Source organism: Narcine bancroftii, chromosome 14 (genome assembly GCF_036971445.1).
Source record: "Narcine bancroftii isolate sNarBan1 chromosome 14, sNarBan1.hap1, whole genome shotgun sequence".
NCBI lineage: Eukaryota > Metazoa > Chordata > Chondrichthyes > Torpediniformes > Narcinidae > Narcine > Narcine bancroftii.
The window spans coordinates 13,601,546-13,624,454 of NC_091482.1; the positions used below are offsets into that span (position 1 = coordinate 13,601,546).

A 22,909-nucleotide genomic window follows, 5' to 3' on the forward strand; every position below is an offset into this window, starting at 1 on the left:
TTCATTTCCTTCTAATAAATCAAACCCATATATAGTTCTTGGACATATACAATTTCAAAATATATTTGTGCTCTCCAAATATTGCAGCAAACTAACAATGGCAGAATTTTATATTGTAGTGAACTAGAAGAGTGCCATTTAGCTCATTATAATCAAATTGCTAACAGCAGTCAAAATAAAGTAAAATTGATTAATTTCTTCTCAAAGCATTGCCAAAATAGTCAGCCTAGAATAAGTTTAAAGAAATAAAAGAATGTGATCCTGCACTAGCTACTGGCTTTATTTAATTCCTCCTACCAATAAAATGTACATTAATAAATGCAAGTAAAACACAATGCTGGAAAACTCAGCAGGTCACACAGTGCACTTTACGTAACAAAGATAGAAGGCCATTTCACGTCAGGCCTCTGCCTTGAGGCCGACAACGGGAATGGATGGAAAACAAGAACTCACCTTTCCGACAGTTTCCCTAAAAGGCTGCTCCAGCATCCCTAAAAGGCTGCTCCAGCATCCCTAAAAGGCTGCTCCAGCATCCCTAAAAGGCTGCTCCAGCATCCCTAAAAGGCTGCTCCAGCATCCCTAAAAGGCTGCTCCAGCATCCCTAAAAGGCTGCTCCAGCATCCCTAAAAGGCTGCTCCAGCATCCCTAAAAGGCTGCTCCAGCATCCCTAAAAGGCTGCTCCAGCATCCCTAAAAGGCTGCTCCAGCATCCCTAAAAGGCTGCTCCAGCATCCCTAAAAGGCTGCTCCAGCATCCCTAAAAGGCTGCTCCAGCATCCCTAAAAGGCTGCTCCAGCATCCCTAAAAGGCTGCTCCAGCATCCCTAAAAGGCTGCTCCAGCATCCCTAAAAGGCTGCTCCAGCATCCCTAAAAGGCTGCTCCAGCATCCCTAAAAGGCTGCTCCAGCATCCCTAAAAGGCTGCTCCAGCATCCCTAAAAGGCTGCTCCAGCATCCCTAAAAGGCTGCTCCAGCATACCTTTCATATCCAGAGACATCTTGTGGCGCCTTCTGATGGAGGTAGGGCCGCAGATGCAGTAGCGCTACCCGTCATAAAAACATGGCAAAGTCATGGCCGTCTTCCATGCCCATAATTCCCCCAGACAGCTGGAACCACTCTGTAGTTGCTCTGCCGTGTTTTGAGCTGCAGAGAGCGACCCGAAGGCTGAAGCGGCCTAGTGCTGCTGTCCAAGCCTGCACCGGTCCCCAACAGCCAGCTCCTGCTGCCCCTGACTTGGAGGGAGAGGGATGAGGGGGGTGATGGGTCGCGGGCTGACAGCATCATTAGCCCGCCCCTCAACAGCCACTGAGCACGGCTATACATTCAGATCGATCAGAGGAGTGCAGTGCTCCACCAATTATCCCTCTCCAAGAGACGTTGGATTATGCGGCTCAGAGACGGCCACCGCACATTCAGAGAGGTTCGTGGTTATGCATTTTGGCGGAGCTTCTCCACCTTTATATTTGGACTTTTACCCTCTGAAAGTGCCTAGAGATACATAACCAATGTTTCTGGGTTTGAGCCCTTTACCTGAAGGGCTGGAGAAACTCAACTGGTGATGTTAGTTCGGCTCCAAAAAATGTTTTCGATAACTGAGGATTTCTGATCGTTTCAGATATCCTCATTTATCCAAAATCTTTTGGTGGTGAAATGGCGCCATTTTGGCTTTGAAATATGAGGGCTTCTGATTAGCAAAAGCCCTAAACTATGCTCTGTAGTAGCAAAGATAACAACACATAACCAAAGTACACAGTTTGATCTGTTGAGTTTCTCCAGCATTGTGTTTTTAAGATAGCAACAGCTATAAGCAGACTTCATCTCAATGTTTCAGTCCTGCTTGTGTTAATCAATGAAAAGCCTACCACTCCCCATTTCATATGCTTAATTACTCAAGATAACAGCATGCACATTATGTTAATATTAACGTGCATGTTAATATCACTGCATACCAAACAAAAATTACTCTTTGAAGGTAAAATACAAGACAATTCTATCATTTACAAACACTATTTTCCCCTCCTTAATCCTCACAGCAGTAAACTGATTCAAATTGGGTGAATAAATTGCAGTGTAATCTCCAATAGAATTTTGTTGGAAATGAGTTCTAAATCTTGTCAGAGACAATTTAGAGAATTTGACCCTGGACTCTTGCCTGAAACACTCATGGAATAAGGTTACCTTTCAAAAATGATTATACAAATCACTGGTAATATCCAAGACTTGATTACTGACATGAAAGTTACTCAATATGTAACTTTTCAAACAACAGATATTGCAACCAAGGTTAAAAAAAATGCATTACCTACCCTGTAAAAAAGGTACTTTATTTGCAGCCATCCACATGGTGTAAATATTCCCACATTGCATTGACAACTGAGGTGTTTACGAGGGAGCAAAAAATCAATCACATTTATGTATGCTTGACAAAACTTGGAGAGGACAATTTGCTTGTCTAAAAAGGCTCTGGTGAACCAGTATTGTTACGAACTAATAAACCCTTTTTAGTACTAACAAAGGAACAGCAATGGAAAATTCAAAATAATAGTTTTTATTAAACTATTAATTACACATTTCTTTCTTATCTCTAAACTTAACTCTAAATTTAACCCCACTATGCACAAATATGATTGTGTGTCTCTATTAAAGTCCAAAACCATTACAGTTTAAACTTGATTCTGAAAAGTCACTTTTAAAAGTCCAGTTAAAAGGAGTTTGAAGATCATTTTCTGGGCACAAATGAGAAGTGGTCTTATTTAAAAAGTCACTTATTTTGCATCTCCTGTGAATAGGATAATACAAGCCCTGTCTTTCCCAAGCCCTGTCTTTCCAGAAGGTTAAGTTTTCTGACTTCTTCGGTTTTCTCAAGAGTCATGGAGTTTCCTTCCATGATGAGGCTGCACTATTTTCTTAAAAGATCAGTCAGAAAGTGGGCTTACTTATTTTACTTGAGATAAGATGGCAGCGCATACACATAGCAAGGCTCAGTGACCAACAGGAATTTGGAAAATAGCATTGAAGTATTTGCTTGTGTTCTGTGAGTTTGTTAGATTTAACTGTGCTTATTACAGCTACAACAGGCAGATGCTTTTGGAAGTTTATCAGTGCTCCTGGTTTGGATCATTCGCGGAACTCATTTCAATTTGATCAAATCCCTCAGCAGTTAAAATGGACACCACAGACTTGCATTCGACTCACCCCGGCCGGAAGGGTTAGACGCAGAGATCATAGGCATCAATGGGGGAGCTATGACTAAAACCACTCAGGCCAGTGCTACTGAGTACTTTCCTTGTTAATGAATGGTCTCTGGTGAACAAACTATGAATACCACGATCATCAATGCAAGGTACAGGCTGGAGCAGTGCAACTTTTTGCACCAGCTGTATCTAACACCGCAGAAAATAAGCAGGTCAAAACTGGAACTCTCAGACCAATGCTTCAGATGTGGCATTGCGAATGGGGCGTTCGTGCACGCAACCTGGTCATGTACCAAAGTGGGGCCCTTTTGGGTAGATCTAGGCCAAGTCCTGAAGAAAATTACAGGCAAGCGATTCCCACAGGACCCAGAGTTGTTCCTGCTGGGAAATATAATGGACATAAGGTTTACAGTGAAGCTGTCCAAACTTCAAATCCAATTTGTGTTAATCGGATCGGCTGTGGCCAGGAAGTGCATTGCGGTAACTTGGAAGTCCGACCCCATTCTTAGTATCAAACGGTGGAACAAGGAAATGCAGAACTGCATTCCCATGGAGAAATAACTTACAACCTGAGAAACAAATACAGTAGCTTTCGTAAGATCTGGCAGCCACATATGCATTACATAGGCGCATGACGGTGATTGGTTTCCCCGTTCCTTGCTGCGGCTTCCTCTCCCTTGTACTGATCCCGATCAAGGAAAATCAGGAATTGGCCCAGAGGCCACCCACCGAGCTGCGACAATCCCTGCCCCTTATTTATTTTCCTAATGCTAAAGTTTTGTTGTTGTTGCTTGAAGTTTGAGTGAGTAGTCTTATTTTATGTGTGGGGGAGGGGGGGTTGGTAGAGACATGGGCTTAATATAGTCATAAAGAAAATGAACATAAATGAATGTGAACTGCCATTATTGGCATGACACTGTATATAGCTGTACAAGCTTAAGAGAAAATATAAATAAAATATTCAAAAAAAACAAACTAGATGAATTGAAGACCTGGGTCCTCAGACCTGGGCTTACAGACTAATGTAATCGTTTTCACGGAGACACGAATTAACAGCAGGTGGAATTGGAAGGTCGAATGGTTTTCAGGGCTGACAGAATAGCGGCAGCGATGGAAAAAAGCAAGGGAGGCGGGTTGTGCATCTATGTAAATCAACTATGATGCACGAAACTCTATCATTGCTGACATTCATTGCTCTGCAGATCTGGAATACCTGATCATTAAGTGCAGGCCTTTTTATCTACCAAGAGAATTTGCATGCATCTTGCTGAAGTAGTTTATATACCTCCAGATGCAAATGCTAAAGCAGTCGTGAAAAACCTCAGTGCTGCTATCAACACATTGCAGACATTACATCCAGATAGAGCCTTTATCGTGGTTGAAGACGTTAATTACTGTAACTTGCGTGATGAGCTTCCAAGATTCCATCAAAATGTAACATGCAATACAAGGGGTAATAAAACCTGACATCAGGGTTATACAAACGTGGCTGATGCTTACAAAACTACGACCCTCCCTCACTTGGGTCATTGTTTATGATCCCCAAGTACAGCCCAGTCATCAAACAGGTAAAACCTGCAACTAAGACTATTAAGATCTGGCTGGAGGCAGCTGACTTTGTTCTTCAGCAACATTTTCAACATACAGACTGGAGTGTGTTTGCTGCTCATGCTCAGTAGATTCTCAAGTTGATATCGATTCATATACCAAATCTGTTCTTTTTTTTTGTGGAAAATTTTATTTTTCTATTTTCCCAAAAATTTAGTACCAGTCTGAACAAAAACAATTATTTTTTTTATCATATTACACTTTCTTTTAGTATACTTCACTTCTCAGATATATTACCAACTCGTTCTTGAGTATATCAACAGCTGTGTGGATGGAGTGACATCGCAGAAGAAAATAAAAATATTTGCCAACCAAAAACCATGGATGAACAATGAGGTTTGCCATTTGCTCAAAGTCAGAGATTTAGCCTTCAAATCTGGTGACCAGGAGTGTTATGGATTAGCCAGGACGAACTTGAGGAGGAGTATCTCTTGGGCTAAACACATACTATAAACATTTCAAATCCTAAGACCCTCGATGCATGTGGCAGGGCATACAGATTATAAATCATCTGGCATTGCTCCTCCTGCTAGTTGTAACTCCCAAAATTCCCTGAGACACTGAACTATTTTTATGCTCGCTTTATCCGAGAGAATAGGGAGGTCACTTTCAAGGTGCATCTTTTACCTGATGAAATATCTCTCTTAACCTTCATCATTGATGTATGGGTCACCCTGAGTAGTAGGGTGAATGTATACAGAAGGCAGCTGGTCCAGATGGCATACTTGGCCGTGTGCTTAGAGCCTGTGCAGAATAGCTGGCCAGGGTTTTTACTGACATTTTCAATCTGTCCCTAGCCCAGGTAGTTGTTACAATCTGCTTTAAGACTGTTACCATCGTGCGTGTTGCCAAAGCGCTCGACCACTATGAGTCTAAATGACGACCATCCAGTTGCCTTCACTCCCATCATCGTAAAGTGTTTGAGAGGTTAGTCTCATCTCATCTGAAATGCTGTCTGCCTGCCACTATGGATTCTCATCAATATGCCTAGCGTACTGTGACAGAGTATGTAGAGATGTGTTTGGGAGATAAATTGGGAAAGGTTTGTTCGAGTAGGTCACGTGCAAACAATTTAAAACAGATCTTATTTGAAATACTGGAGACAAAGTGGCTTTTCACACCTTTTTGCAAGAGTTTTGAAGAGTTTTCCAGAGATGTCACTAATGGATTATTGTTTATCAAGGCAACAGATGAAACAGCAGGCTGGAGCGCTATTGTCAGCAGGAGAGTTTTGCTGTTGTAAGAGGGTCATGTGGTTTTGCAAGCAGAGAGAGTCAAACAGGCTTTCTCTCAGTCTCAGTGAGGGAGGGAGGGAGGGAGAATGAGAGAAAAAAGCAGAGATCTTGTCAGTGTCAGCCAGCAGAAGTTGCTGGAATTGAAATAGGACAAGCTGGCAAGCTTTTGGAAGACTGCCTGGTTGAAGCCCTTGTGGCTCAAGCAAGAGGAGAGGACTGGCTGTCTAATGTTTCACTTGGAATAAGAGAAACAGAAAGGAACTCTGTGGTGACCTGAAAGAAAGAGGTTATCATCTGGAGAAGCTTGATGGGGCAAGTTAACCAAGGTTGTCATTTTAACAGTCCTTCACTCTGCTTTGACTCATTTGGACAGCTCTAACTCCTATGTTAGAATGCTATTCATTGACTATAGCTTGGCTTTCAACACTGTTGTCCCCTCTAAGCTGATAACTAAACTTTGTCTGCATGGTATCAGCCCACCCTTTGTAATTGGATTTTGGACTTTTTAACCTCAAAATGTAAAGATAGGCAACATTTTCTCTTCCATTCTTACCTTGAATACTGGTGTGCCCCAGGGTTGTGTATTGAGCCTCCTTTTGCATTCCCTCTTTACCTCCGACTGCATTCCTATATATAGTACAAATTTAATAATCAAGTTTGCAGATGACACCATGTGGTAGGCCTGATTAAAGGGGACGATGATCTATCGGGATGAGGTTTAGCATCTGGCCTGTGGTATACAGGTAACAACTTGACACTCAACACTCAGAAGACCAAGGAAATAATTGTGGACTTCAGGCGTGCTAGAAGCTACATTTACGTCCCAATTTACATCAACAGGGTGGAGGTGGAACATTAACGGAGCTTTAAATTCTTTGGAGTCCATATCTCTGAAGATCTCACTTGGTCCTTCAATTCTGATAAAAAAGGGACAACAACGTCTTTATTTTCTGAGGAACATGAGGAAGATCCATCTCTGTCCCAGGATACTGTGGGATTTCTACAGATAGACAATGGAGAGCGAGCTAACATATGGTATTTCAGCATGGTTTAGGAACTGTATTGCATAAGATAGCAAAGCACTCCAGCAGGTAGTGAAAACTGCCCGATGGATGATTGGAATTCAATTGCCTACCATTGAAAATATCCATAGAGAAAGATGTCTGGGCAGGGCAAGAAACATTATCAAAGATGCAACACACCCGAATCACTGACTATTCACTCTTCTCCCATCAGGCAGACGCTACAGAACCCTTCAAATCGCACACCACTCGGCTCAAGAAGCTTTTTTTATATATTATAAAAATGAAGCTGTGACTATGTTAAAGATTGAATCACAGTATTAAATGGTACTGCACTCACATTGTAAAATCAGTACTTTTTAAACAGTTCATTGTAGAATAGAACGGTTGTTGGATTTAAATGCACATGTTTTATTGTAATGTATATCACACTATTTTTTTTAAAACTTCCAATGGATGCTCATTGTATTTCATTGGCTGGTTTTACTGGTACAAAGTGAATCATCAATATTATCATTACTTATTTCAAAGCCACTTATTCTGTGTTTCCCTTTTCAGAAGTGACATAGGCAGTTTAACCCCCCTCTGCAGGAAATATTGCTGCTTTCAATCCTGTCTCAACAGTACAGCGAGTTCCCTTAAACTGGCCTCTTTGTCTCTCATTTCAATAATATATTTCTTGCAAATCTCTCATTTCACATAGTATGTGACAATTTTGGTCTTTGAAGTTCATCATGTCTTTTCAGACTGATTTGCTAAAAGTATCTAAGTCCACTTATGTCTCTGTGATGTCTGCTCACATGAGAGCAAAATGGCCATGATTTAATACAGGTGGTTCTGAAATAACACCTCGTTTTCAGTATCTCAAGAACCATCATAAATCCTTTTGTCACTTGGCTTCATCTGCATCAATAGCCATTTTGTCCTTCAAACTGGCTTCTGAGGTCAATGGTGTTTAAAATGCAACTATGTTTGATGAGGCAGAAGCCAACGACCAGCTGAAAAGAACCATGTGTGTCTGTAGAATGTAAATGAGCCCTGTCCACCCAAAACTAACTTTTACTAAGCTATATATACACATGTATGAATCATCATTTTAACATCAATCTAAATATTAATATGAACACAGATCCATTACAGCATCCATTCAACCTCCTGAACTCATTTCATAAAGTACCCAAGTGTATACAATACATAGTCTCATGGTGCAAAGGTACTGTAATGGTTGATACTGTAATAATGATTTAGATTCCCATCTTAATGATTCAGAGATTAGCTCCAATGCAACCAGAAGAACAGGGAAAATTCAGCTAAATTAATCAATCTATCTGGAATAATAGAGCGAGAAAACCACAAAAACTGCAGTAGAATTTTGGGAAATTTAGTTTGTTATGTATATTAGACTAACAATCAGCTCATCTTTATATTCTTTCTTAAGATGTTATCTGTATTTTTTTTCCAGTTTACAGTTCTTACAAATATACAGTATTTTAAAAAATAATTTGCAAATACATGAACATAATATTAAGTAAGTCAGTCACAAGAACAAAGTCTGCCACAATACCATGTTCATTTACAGGACTTTGGGTTCACAAAAAATTGTTTTCTATATACAAGAAAAAAAATCACAAGTATGGAAATGAGCTCTTATACTCCATGTTCCCATTTTCCCGGACTGGTTTAATACCCTGGTTCGTACGGTAATTTACCCATGGACCCAGTCTGGAGTATATATTACGAAAAATTAAAAATGGCCAGATTCCAAAGGATTAAATTGTGAAATTAATCAAATTGGCTGCACAGAGATATAAAAGGTTTCAATAAAAACCATCCTGTCAAAAAGCCACTGTTTTTTTTTTGTCTTTCAAATTATCAGATGATCAGTACTTTATTTATGAAACAAAAGGTATTGCTCTTTCAACTTGACCTGTTGCACAGTTTATGTGGTTAACTGAACAAAAAATAAATAAAATTGTGCACTGTTACAAAAGAGCAGCATTTCTGGATTGTTTATACATTGTCATTCTCTCTAAAATTCGATTTGCTGTTCATGCAGTTTTAATAAAACCAAAATTGCAGATTAGGTAAAGGAATGAAAAAACCCTGAACATTTTGGTCTATCTCAAAATACTAATGAAAGGCACTAGTTTGCATTTGCTCTGTTTAGTATATCTATTCAAAGTTGTTTTATTTATTTTGAGAAGGCCATTGTACAACAGCTTCTCTGAAGGCAGCCATTATTAATAGTTTCACAATCAGGCTTTCAGACAACAAATACCACTCAAGAGTAAACGAGAACTTTAATCTCAGTGAAGCACATTCTCATTCATTCTTGGCATCAAGGAAACCATCAATTAAAAAAAAAAAATCAGACACTGGTTCTGAAATTTAAAAAACCCAAGATTATCCACTGATGTGCCATTTGAATTAATAGCTTGGAGAAAAAAACTTTTTAAAACATAGGGACAAGCATAGGATTGAAACTCGTCAAGACCAAAGCAGAAATGACAAGAAGTGCTTTAAAAAAAGCACATTTATAAAAAGTAAAAGTAGCAGGTTACACAGCATCAATAGGTGGAAAAGATATATAACCTTCGTTTCGGGTCTGAGCCCTCCTTCAAGGAATGAGCAAAAAGCAGGTAGGCATCTGAATAAAAAAGGCTGGGGGAGGAGCTCATACCCTGAAAGAGAGCTTAGGCCCAAAACGTTGGCTGTATATTTTTATATCTCTGTGCAGCCAATTTGATTAATTTCACAATTTAATCCTTTGGAATCTGGCCATTTTTAATCTTTCATAATATATACTCTAGACTGGGTCCATGGGTAAACTACCGTACGAACCAGGGTATTAAACCAGTCCGGGAAAATGGGAACATAGAGTATAAGAGCTTGTTGGTCATCCCTGGAAACATGAACACAGAGCCCAAAGGCTTAAGTAGGTCTGGACCCCACAGAAAGCGAGGGTAAAGTGAATATCTCTCAGAACACAAATGCTGCAGATATAGAAAAGGGGAGCTAAAATTTCCACATCTAGTGGCAGGCATGCAAGTGTTACCGAATTCAAGGCTATTTGCATGGAGCACACAAACGCTGCATAAAGAGCAGAAAGAGCGCATCTCTTAAACCAATTATCCACCCACTCTGGCACATTTTACCCTTCAGTAGAAGGGCCACATTTCCCATAAAATGTGGTGTCTCGTTAACCATAAAACCAGAGTGGTACAAGTCATCCTTAATTTTAAGGGGATACCCAAGGAGGAAGGCAGCTATTGTCATTGCAAAACACTGATAAATATTTCATAAACAATATAATTAAAATGCATTGGCTTATCATCAGGAGGCTATATTTAGTCCTATTTCCCACGACTATGTGGAAAAGAGGGAAGAATAAAAGGATAAAAAGTCCACCAGGACATAATGAAATATTTAAGCATCTAGAAATTTCAAAAAATGCAACATGACGAAAAATTTGTGATTGAACAAACTGTAGGATAGAGTCATACTTCAGCAAAAGAAGCAGGCTCAGAAATGTTTGGTTAGATTAATTATATATTGGTTACATTCAAAAATTACTACTTACACAAATCCAATAGATAAGACAGCAGAGAAATTTAGAGAACCAGGACAACAGTGCAATGACAACAATTTAATCAAGGTTTGAAATAGTACCAAAAGCAAAATTATAAATATCTGTCCAAGTACTTATTTTTAACAATTTTCTTGAATTAGAAAATGTCATAGCGGTGGGTTAAAGAGCATGTCAAAATTGACATGTGCTGTCCAATGATACATTAGGTATGTTATTAACAATGACATTTATGCCAGAGGCTGAAAATTACAACATTCATTCAAGAATGTTCTATCTAATATAGCCGAGGCTAGCCAACTGGGACATTGCAATGGACACAAAAGTCCACAGACAATTAGAAGCAAACTGCTTCACCCATAAAATACATGCTATTTTAGTAACTTGCACTTGGGAACACAGTTCTATAAAAAGCATGTCCTTATTATCAAGCCCTATTTAACTAGCCCAAACTGTATTAGCAATTTACACGCTAACTGGTTGAAATTTCAAATCTTATTTGACACAGGAGACTCAGTGAGTATGCCAGTATATACCATGCTCATCAAGGCCAGACGACTATATTTAGTACTACAGAGTTCAAGTTGTATTTCTATCATAGTTATTTTTCATGTATGTGCGAGTCAACTTGTCCTAGGAATACTGTAATAATAAATCAATTCTTCACATCTTTCAGATACAATCATTATTCTCTCTACTTTACATCAAATCATTGATTCTTTCAAATATTAGTTTACTAGGAAGTAGATAAGGCAATATTACTGGAAATACAATTCCAAGATTAGCAGCTGTCAAATCTTCAAACCATTAAGTGAAATAATGCAAGTATAACAATATAATGTTTGCACACAATCTTCTCCATAAAATATTTACATCCAAAGTCCCTACAATTCCACTCTACAAATGATTTCAGTAAATCCTGACTCTTATCTGTATCTCCAAATTTTCATTTTTGTCAGGATATGAACATGACTGGCTACTTTTTCCCCCAAACGTAGGTCCATACTAGTAATTCTTGGCAGCCAGTTCCAGTTTTTCATTTTGAGAACAGTGGTCCAACTCTGCCAATACAGTCACCCAAAATGTTGTTGCCCAAAGGGCATTGGTAAATCATGGCCCAATGAAAATATGGCCAACTTCACCCACCATCTCGGCAAAGAGATCCTCTTTTGGCAATTGTATTCTAAATAAATGGAATGTCATTCACTCATCTTAAAATGGAAGGCTATTATAAATGGGCGTTGAATTAATACATGTTCTGATGTCAAGAGATATAATACGGGGCTAGAACTTAATCCTGCAAAGTGTAAAACAAGATGAAATCTTGAAATCATCCATATTTCCCGAAATATTCAATCTCACACTGGACGACAGAATATTTTTAATTCACTAAAAATCTTGTGACATTAATCAGTCAAATCTGGCATTGAATTGGAGACCAGAACTGAATAATTGCTGACAACTACATTCTGCATTTGCGAAGACTTGCAAGCATTCAAGTGAAGATTAGTTGGAAGCTGCCTTGTTACTCTTATTCGGCAGCACAGTATTTCCGAAAGGTCAACTGCCTGACTTTCCAGAATCAAAGAGGATATTTACAACCAACCCATCAACTGCATTCATAAAAAATCTTTCCATTATCAAAGTTAACCTTAAATTTTACTAGCATTCCTTTTTATTTTAACATTTACATCCATAGATATATATTGAATAAAAGTATACATAAGAATATATATATATAATCTATGAAAAAGAACCCCCCCATCTCTCCCACCCCCTGCCCAGTAATCCTAAATAAAAGAATGTCAGTAACAATTATTAATTCAATGCATATAATAATGGAGTTAAGGATTACCAATGGGATGGCTCCCCCCCCACAAAAGTCTCTTGCACCTTCAAACCAACATGTTGAAAATATGGACTCCATTCTTTCAAGAAAAAATTATATTTATTACATAGATTATAAGTTATTTTCTCAAGTGAAAAACATAATTCACCATCCCTAAATCCATATCTGATTTCCAAGTAATAGCTATGCATTTTCTAGAAACAACTAAAGCCAATCGTAAAAATTCAATTTGATACAAAGTTGGTTGTAATTTAATACTTTTTTCTTTTCTTTGGCTTGGCTTCGCGGACGAAGATTTATGGAGGGGGTAAAAAGTCCACGTCAGCTGCAGGCTCGTTTGTGGCTGACAAGTCCGATGCGGGACAGGCAGACACGGTTGCAGCGGTTGCAGGGGAAAATTGGTTGGTTGGGGTTGGGTGTTGGGTTTTTCCTCCTTTGCCTTTTGTCAGTGAGGTGGGCTCTGCGGTCTTCTTCAAAGGAGGTTGCTGCCCGCCAAACTGTGAGGCGCCAAGATGCACGGTTTGAGGCGTTATCAGCCCACTGGCGGTGGTCAATGTGGCAGGCACCAAGAGATTTCTTTAGGCAGTCCTTGTACCTTTTAACAATGAACAATTTAATACTAACAAATTTAATATTACCCAACAAAAAGAACACTGTGAGAGTTTAACTTTGGAATCAAATGGGAATTAAGAAAGTAGAGGATTGTTTGAAGTTAACAAATTTATTACTTTTCAACAAATGAAAGATAAATTTAATATCCCTAATAATACTTTTTTTTTGTTATTATCAAGTTAGGGCTTTCTTGGTTGATAAGTTAGATCATGATTTAATATTACCTAGTCAGAATGAATTAGAAATATGGACAAGAGGGTATAAATAAGTTTATTTCAGAGATGTATAGATTACTTCAAAAATGTTCTCCCAAATTAGGAATTTATAAATCAAAATTAAGATGGGAGGTTGATTTGAATAGACAAATAGCTGAAAATGATTGGAAACAACTAAGTAAAGAAAGTATGACAAAAATTATTAATGTTAGATATAGATTAGTTCAATATTTTTTAAAAACATAATTATATTTATCTCCTCAAAAATTAAATAAGTTGAATTCAACATTGTCTAATTTATGTGGCCAGGAAGTTGGTTCCTTTCTTCACTCTACTTGGGAGTGTTCTAGGGTAAAGTATTTCTGTTTATAAATTAAAGATTTTTTGGAGAAAATACCAACATTCCTCAACATTTTTATTGTTCTTAAAAGGGTACAAAATCTGGTATAATTATTTACAACTTGGAGAAAAAGTTAGCACATAAAATATTGTCATAAACAACACTGAATGGTATCAATATTCTCATGCCAAGGGATCAAAGCACCGTTCATTTTATGACTAATTTCTTTTTTTGCCTCTGTTATCTTTCATATCTAGTGGCACTTTAAATTAAGAGGCTTCTCTACCATGCACAAAGGTTTATTCAAGAATAAAGACAAATCAAATAGAAACTAACCTCAAAGGGACTATAGACATCGATAAACAAGTTTTTCTTTCATTGTGATGTAGCACAAGTGGAATAACACACCTTTCAGGACGTTATCTAGGAATTATTATAAAGTAACAAATATCATTTTTTTAAAATTCCAAAAGCAACCAGAAATACTTAGAAAATAAAAGCCAAGAGCTTTTCTTGAGATGCCAATAGAGGTTCACCTGAGTCGCGAGAAAAAACAAACAGAGCAATTAATGGACAGGGTTCCAAGTTAATCTTAAAAATTGTTGATAAAGAGTTTGAAAAATCTCTTTCCAGAATCTCTCTAAATCCGGGCATTCTCAGATCATATAAATCAGAGAGGCTTGAAAAATTTTGAATTTCTCATAAAAAGGATCAATGTCTGCATAAAAACAGAATCATTTAAGTTTAAACATATGAATTTTATGCACCACCTTAAATTGTAATAAGCAATGTCTTGCACAAAATGAGGAATCATTAATCAAGCTGAGAGTAGAGTACCAATCTTCTGAAAAAGATATATTCAAGTCTCTTTCCCCAATCTCTTTTGAGATTGGGACTGAATTTAAATCCAGTAAATTATTATAAATACATATTATTAATTCACCATGAAATAAAATTATATGTAAAAAAGCAAAACAAAAATCTTTGTATTACAAATTCACAGAAAATCCAAAAACTTGGCTACATTGATAGCCAGACAAGCTATTTTATTGAAAAGGAAAGGAGATGCATCTCCTACTCATATGCAGTGGTTATATGATGTAATGCCTTATTTAAGTTTAGAGAAAAATTAGATAGAACGATACAAAGTTTCAATTTATGAAGTTATGGGACCCATTCTTAGAATTATTTTTTATAATTGGAAGATTCAATAAGTATTATACATTCCGGTTATTCTTTGTCTATTCTCTGGAGGTCATCAGTGATTCCACATCATTATGGATTTCTTTTTCTTCCAAAAAAAAAAAGGTAATCTTGATTAGAAGGAGGGGATTAGATTAGTTTAGTCCTTTTAAGTTTTTTCTTTTTAAAAAATCCTTATTATTTTAATAAAACAGCCTAATAATGGGTCTGACATGGTTGCATTTGTTTATTACTAGATGGAGTTATTACAAGTAACTATTAATGTAGATATGCACACTTTATTACTTTTATTTCCTCTCCCTTTGGTTTGTATTTAGTTGAATACAATTGATTCATTATGTAATTGTCATTTATAATGTATGCTTATTATGTTAAATAAAAATATTTAAAGAAATACTTAGAAAAAAACACAACATATTGAATAAAACCATTTCTTACTTTCTGAAGTTAATAGAACACTGCACAAAATAGCTCATATTTACCTGTTTTCACTTAAAAGTAAAACAGTTCATGTGATTCTCAGTATTCCGTACACGTGCTGTTCAGTATCTGCTGCATTCAATGGCACTCACTTTTCACAGCTTTTAAACTTCCATTCTTGTATTCAATTGTTTTGCCTTCCCCAGGTTTGATCTCTTTTGTGCTGCACAATATTTGCAGAAAATTTCACAAAACAACAGCAGCATTGCTACTGGAGCAAAGATTCAACACTCCTGTGCTATGTCCTATTGCCTGGACATTACACTGACAGCCCCATACAAATTTTAAACAGCAACTAGAAGGGGCAGGCTATGGTTAATTTCAACATCAGCAAATTCTGAGAGGCCTCTATCAAAGAGGCCAGTGCCCATGTTTGGCGGCAGACTCGTAGACCAGAGCGGGAGAACACCCCACGTGAAACCCCTGGAGGTAAGGTGACAGAGGTGGACCACTGAGGGCCCCAGAGGCCAAAGGACTCACAACAGTCTGCGGGCTATCGGGATCCTGATTTACGAGGGTGAAGGGCTTTTGAAGGGATTCAGATATCAACAATTGTTTTAGAGGTTTGGAACTAGGAGGGCAGAAGCGACAGGAGGCCTCGCGGCTGCAGAGGTAATCCACAGACACTGTGTCTCTCGCACTTTTTTCTATTATTGGTGGGGAACACAGGGCTAGTGGCACTTCTAGTGAGCCTCTGCGACAAAGCAGAAGTTGACATAGTTTGTGTATTTACAATCTCAACAAAAGGAATTGGATTTGTAAAAAAATTTTTCCTTCTCCAATTCCAGCCCCAAGCATGCTGCATTTTAATCATTCACAACTGATAGTGACACCTAAGCTTTCATATTCCCTTCCAAGACACTTTCATAACTTCACTCTTCCCCAACGCTCCCCACAACTATCTGAACTTACTTAAAATGATCCTCAAAATATATTCTTCAGGCCATCAACAATCAAGACTCATTTGATTTAAAAAATCAAATGTAAACCCAGGGAGAAGGGACACGGTCCTACCCCCTCCCCAGAGTCCTATGGGCTCCACACAGACTTAAAGAGGCATGTTAAAGGAGCCGAGGGGGTTTTGTTTCAATTTCTGAAATCTTGGGATCTGGGCCCAAGATGGCAGGGTCCATGCTCAGCAGCAGCCTCAAGGAGTTGCAGTCTCCAGTGGAGAACTGGACTGGCATAAAGTACCAGTAATGGGGAGAACACACCACCTCTTCCCCCCCCCCCTCCCGCCAGAGAAGGATAAGTAGAGGAGACAACCCCCAAGGATGGTGGATGCAAGGAGCTCTGCAGCTGAAGGACACACACACAGGTGGCGAACTGCTGGCATCTTGAGGTCAAGGGACAAGCACTACACTGCAGGCTGCTGGAGGTTGACTCATGGGAGCTGGGTGTCAGGGCTGGGATTCAAGAAGATGCCAAGGGCAAGCAGGACTCCGAAGGGCCCTGGGTGCTGAAGGCTTCCTCACCATAGCAGAGTTTTGGATAATGGGCTCCAGTTGTCAATGGTTTGGACTGAAGTGAAGTCTTATGCGCTTTCACTGGATATGGGCATGCTGGAGGCGAATCCACAGACACTCAGCGACTCTCTTTTGCTAATTGCAACGGATGCCAGGCAATGCTCATGGCAAATCTTTGTCTGTCTGATGGCAGACTAAAGGCAATTTTATGTATTATTACATTTCTGTTTTAATACATGACAATAAATAGCATCTAATAGTACATCTGTGAAGTCCTCTCATTTTTTAATATGTTTCTCTTATTTCAGATGAGGTATTCAAGCTGTTACGCAGAAAAAGACTAAGAAAGCAGTAAAAGCAGTTGTGGAATCTAGTCCGTCATCCCAAGTAAAATAATTATTCAAATCTGTTCAGACGAAAATATATATTTTGTTCTATGTCCTAAGGGAGAAGCAAGAACCAAAATATTACAGCAATATCAAAGATAGTGTGCTTAATTCAGAATTAAAACAATCTTCCTCCCAACAGCAATAAACAGCTCCATGAGATACAAAATTAGCAGAATTTTGAATTTATTCTCGTGGACCCATCCCAATAATGCCTTGAGTGGAAAAAAACAGTTGAATGATAGAGTATTCTCCACAGTTACCTTCAAAGATGCATCACAGCACATTTATTATGGATTATTAATAAATTATAAAAGGTTGAGGAAAGCTTAACTCACTACATCTCAAATCTTGACAAAATGGCAGTTCAGTAAAAATGTGCAAAATTTAAAATAATTTGATTATGATTAAAAATATTGTCACCTTAGAACAATGTTCATTAAATAGATTTGTCCAATAAATGCAATTTATTCACAATTATCATTTATTGATTATAGACATACAAATGCCTGCAAAACAAAATATCAGGGCAAGGAAAAGTTCAAGCTGAAAATTATTTGACACCTCATTTCTGGTTAGCCAAGGTTTTCAAATTATGAACTAAGTACCTCCTCTGCAGACCACAAACTCTAAAAAGTACTGTTTTTCATTGCCATAGTAATCAGTAAAACTATAGAAGTTGCTTGCACAAATGAAACAGTAATGAAGACACAGCTATCATCCTGCAAAAGTATCAAATTTGAAAATCAAACCAATGAAGCATTTATTTTCTCAAACAGCAGAATGTGCTCATTTCTTTGGCTCTGCAAACACTGTCTGTGAGAACAATGTTCATCATTTCTAGAGAATCATGCATTCGCCGAACTATCAAGCCCGCCTTTAGAATAGATTTGCTAGACAAGACTATCACTTATTCTAAGATTTGCAAAGTAACCCAATGCAAAGATTTCATATCCAACAATAATGGCAGCTGTAAGAGTGCAACTTAAAAACTGATAATCCAACAAAAGAAAACCCATATTTACCCTAACTGCTGCAACAAAAAGAAACCTGCAGTTTTAAAATCACTGTAACAAATACTTACAACTGTCAAATGAAAAGGGATTCAGAAATCTTATGGTCATCAAGATTACCATAAAATAGCAGCAGTTTTCCAATAATGCTACCTAGCTACTGTGAAGTTCTGGCATCCAGAAATTCAGTTTTAAGAACATTAGAAATTGGAGCAGGAGTAGACCATCTGGCCCATCGAGCCAGCTCCACCATTCAATGAGATCATTGCTGATCTGATGATCGGCTCATCTCCAACTACTTGCCTTTTCCCCACATCCCTTTATTCCCTTACTACATAAAAATCTATCCAATCTTGTCTTAAATATACTTATTGAGGTAACTTCTACTGCTTCAATGGGCAGGGAAGTCCACAGATTCACCACCCTCTCATAAATCTACTACCCTGAATCATGAGACTATCTCCCCTCGTCCTAGTCTCCCCCTGCAATGAAAACAACTTACCTCAATCTCAGCAATGCCTTTCATATTTTTATACGTTTCTATAAGATTCCCACCTTATTCTTCCAAATTCCAGCGAGTAGTCACAGACGACTCAATTTTTCCTCCTAAGCTACCCCCCCCCCTCAACCTGGTAAACCTCCTCTGCACTGCCCCCAAAGCCAGTACATCCTTCCTCAAATAAGGAGACTGGAATTGTACGCAGCAGTCCAAATGCAGCCTTGTCAGTGCCTTGACCAATTGCAGCATAACCTCCCTGCTTCTAATTTCAATCTCTCTAGAAATGAAGACCAACATTCCATTTGCCATCTTGATCATCCACTTCACTTGCAAATCAATCTTTTGCAATTCATGCACATGCACCTTGGAAGCACTGTGTTTATACTATCCCAAATGTAAGATTTTGTAACACAGACTTTCACTTTAAGTAGTAATCATTCTATACAATTGAACATGAAAATAATTAGCTGAAGAGCAATTACACTGTGAGACAACCAAATTTAGATCATAAAATGAGACTGACTGATCCATATCCATGGAAACATCAAGCATGTATCTGCTATGAATGCAGTGCAGCAGCAGCATTGCCATTGGTGACCCAAGAGTGGAGATGCATCTTACAGTGCTCTTCCATGGGAGCTCACTGTCCAGTCTTTAAGTCGACGGCCCTGTACAGGTTAACCACCTATAAGCCTGCAGGGCAGATGGCTTTTTAAAAGAATTAAAATATCAGAGTTCCATGACCAAGAAGGTGGTGCCCATGCATGGAACCCCAAGGAGCAGCAGACCAGCTCAGGTCTCCAGAGGAGGAGAATATCATCCCACTGAGAAGACCACACAACAAGGGTCTTGTGACCAGGGTGTGAACTGCTTGTGATGACCAGGTATCATGTCAGGCAGGGCTCCCAAAGGGTCTCAGGTGTTCCTAATCTTATCAATGGTTCTGAACCAGGAGGTAAGGAGGGCGATGGAAGCCTGGAGCTTGGTTTAACCACTGGAGCAGACAGGAGGCCATGCAGCCACAGAGATTACAGGAGCACAGGAAGCAGTGTCATCAGAGGTGATGTGGGATTCAGAGACTGAGGAGACTTCCTTTTGTTTCCCTTTTTCTTCTTTGTAGGTGCTCCACTAATGGCACATTTTGTGTGCTTTTACAGTCAAACAAAAGTAATGAAATTTTGTGTCTTTAAGTAGGTGATAATAAAGGAATCTTGAATATTAATCTTGAAGTTTCTAATGTATCTACACATATTAATATAAATGAAAGAATAAGTTACCAATTTCAAAGTAATTAAAATCTGTCAGCTCAGAACCTGCATCAGCAATTTTCTCTCTCTCACGTTGCATATAGAAGGCCAACTTCTTGCATGCCAATTAGCTTCTGGCTCCAGTAGTGGAGACCTAAATGCAGATCAGTTACAGATTGCTAAAAAGAAAATCAATTTATTAACTTAGAAAGTGAAGCATTTAAGGAATTATACTGTTAGGGGCTAGCAATCGGTGTCAAAACCATGATATAAAGATCAATAATGAGATTCTCACAAAAAGAATTTGAGACTAGATGGGTACCAAGATATTAAGTATTTACTCTCAGAAAAGTAAAACTATACAATACTGCCAAGGCACAATGCAAAATCAGCTCAAGGTAAAAATCATGTTCTATCTCTTATCAAGCTTTCACCGTCCAACATTTTTAATTCTACATTCCACATGCACTCTGCTGGCGATAGCTCACTGTGCAAAATATGGACATCAGATGGTGATGATATAAATAGATGTTTAGTGTTTAAGTCAATCAAGGTAACCAAAGGCATGAATAAACAATTAAGAGCAAATAAAAACAAAAGCTGCTTTTCTAAAGTGCTTCTCAAGACCAAAGAAATTCTCAACACTGATCATGTCCACATCGTAGAAACCCAGAAAGAAGATAATGACATAATGATTTACTGTGAAGGAAAAACACTGGCTAGGAAAAAATGAATACTTCTTCCTTTAGTTCCAAATGAATATTGGCCTGAATGGTCCCTAAGCACGATCACACATAGAAGTCTTAAAAACCAATAACCAACTGACCCCCATGGCACGGCGGCTACCAGAATTCCAAACCCAATGCTAACATTGGGGATAAACCAAGTTAGAAAAATATTCAATAAAACTCAAATCAAGCAAGACAGAATAAAACCCTAATACCTTCCTAATGAAAGAATGAGAACATTTAAGCATGCTATTATAGATGCCCAAATACCTGAAAATACATGGCCATTCAGGTCTTTTAAGACCATACTGTTGCCACTTGATTTACAAGCAACACTATACTTCCAAAGGAATTAACCTCCATGAAGAGTTCTGGAAGTTACAAGGATGTGAAAGGTGTTAAACAAGCCAGCACTTTCACACAAATAATTTACCTTAATTCCAGGTGACAAATAAGTGTATTCTAAACATAAAAATTCACCTAAGTTCTGTTATAAAGGACAAATTGCAGTGCTTATTGGGAGGGTCTCTCACTTTAGCTCGAAATTCATTCAAAAACTTGGTCCTGGCCGATCAAATCAGTCAAAGAGCCACGTGGATTGGAAGCAACATTTTGGAATTCTCACATTACATAGATTGCATTAATATTTCATATTTAAATGAAATCCCATCGATCTGGTGGCAAAGATCATGGCAGCCCTGGAATAAAATCTGGGCAGCAGATGTGTTACTGAGAGGTCGAATAGAAAGTTCAATGTTGTAAATAACCCGCAACTGAAGCGCCAGTGCATTCTGAGAGGAGCAAGTCCTGGATACAGTACTGGAAATATTCATTGTTCAGGAATATCAAACTACAGAGGCTATCAATCGATACTCACAGAAGGTTGATTTCAGTCTGTGAAATAACTGCATTTTCAGAGAAGTGGGGAGTCATCTTCACGCCATAACAAGAACACCAGCTCCCGACCTCCGCCTTTCCTTCACCCAAGATAGCGTCCAGGGTCATCCGGACACGTGGATATATTTAAAATTTATCCGCAGTTAATTTCGAAATCCGCCGCAAAATTAACGCATGTACCACGTTTTTTTTAAAAAAAGCCCACACCAGAGATGAACTTCTAGTAGAACTGGAGGTCAAATCGTTCGAAGTTGCATCCAGTGGGCTAATTAAAGACTTTGTCACATCGAGAGCCCAGAGAACTCGGGATCCGAAGGGAAAGCAGGAGCAGTTACCCTGCGCCGAGTAGACCGGCTCCACCTGGACAGTTCTGCGGCGGACAGAATGTAACAAGGGAAATGTATCGACTTCACAACCTCCACTGGGATCACGCGTTTCTTCTGAAGCTTTCGGGGGATGAGACGGGAACAACTTCTCACTGCAATACGAGCTCGTCCTCAGTTTGTGCCCACGCTGAGCTGAGAACTGAGCGGCTCTGGACTTCCCAGTCAGCTGCTTCCCTCCACGCCCAAGGCAGCTCAGCCGCAGCGCCACGAGTCGCACCGGCTCACTCATTTACTGAACAATTTATTTTTAAAAACTAATCTTTTTTCCCCATTAATCTTTTGTTTACTCAATCTTATACGAAAGAGTTTTCCCGGCAACTAACTTGGAGCCTGATTTCAAGCAAAACGTAAGATTTTCTGCAAAAGATGACTTGGTTTGAGGGAACAAAGTTCAAAAATATAATTTTTAATATTTTACATCTATTGCTCATCTCATTGTGTGTTGAACGACATTATCTCGAAACGTCTCCTTTTTTGGCATCTATTAAATCTATGATACTCCATAAAAAGGTCGGAAATGTAGGTTGTGGATTAAATACAAGCAAAGTGGATGAGAAAGCTGAAATTCACTGATCACAATCTCATGTTTATTTCTTTTTTAAAAACCTTAGAAACGTAGTGAGCAAGCCTTTGTGGCTGATAAATGAGAATGATAACGCGAAAAGAAAACTGGCGACTTGATGAAGGGCTCAAGCCCGAAAAGTTGGTTATGCATCTTCTCTCTACAAGTACACGTTTGACCTGCTGAGTTTCTCCAGCAGTTTTTTTTTTAAACCCCAACCACGTGTCTGCACTTTTGTGCTACTTCCTGCATGAATTCATGAGCTGTTTTTTGGGAGAGCACTGGCTGGAATATCCCCTAGTTAAATGATAATGATTTATTGCCACTATTATTCACCATCCAATATTTGTGGACGTCAAACAAAAGCCAAATACCGCAGATGCT

At 38.6% G+C, this 22,909-nt stretch overlaps 1 protein-coding gene across 5 annotated transcripts in view; it reads right to left on the reverse strand.

Moving 5' to 3' along the window:
- The window catches only part of ssh2a (slingshot protein phosphatase 2a), a 107,256-nt gene that overhangs the window by 49,988 nt on the left and 34,359 nt on the right, over nt 1–22,909 (reverse strand). The window contains exon 3 of one of the 5 annotated variants that reach the window (XM_069910372.1): nt 13,995–14,081. The exons of 3 other annotated variants lie outside the window; for them this stretch is intronic. In XM_069910372.1, the coding sequence (XP_069766473.1) occupies nt 13,995–14,014 (20 nt within the window). In that variant the 5' untranslated portion in view covers nt 14,015–14,081. Of the gene's footprint in view, nt 1–13,994; nt 14,082–21,557; nt 22,093–22,909 lie in introns of those variants that run through there. One more of the 5 variants, XM_069910368.1, reaches the window with a different exon arrangement.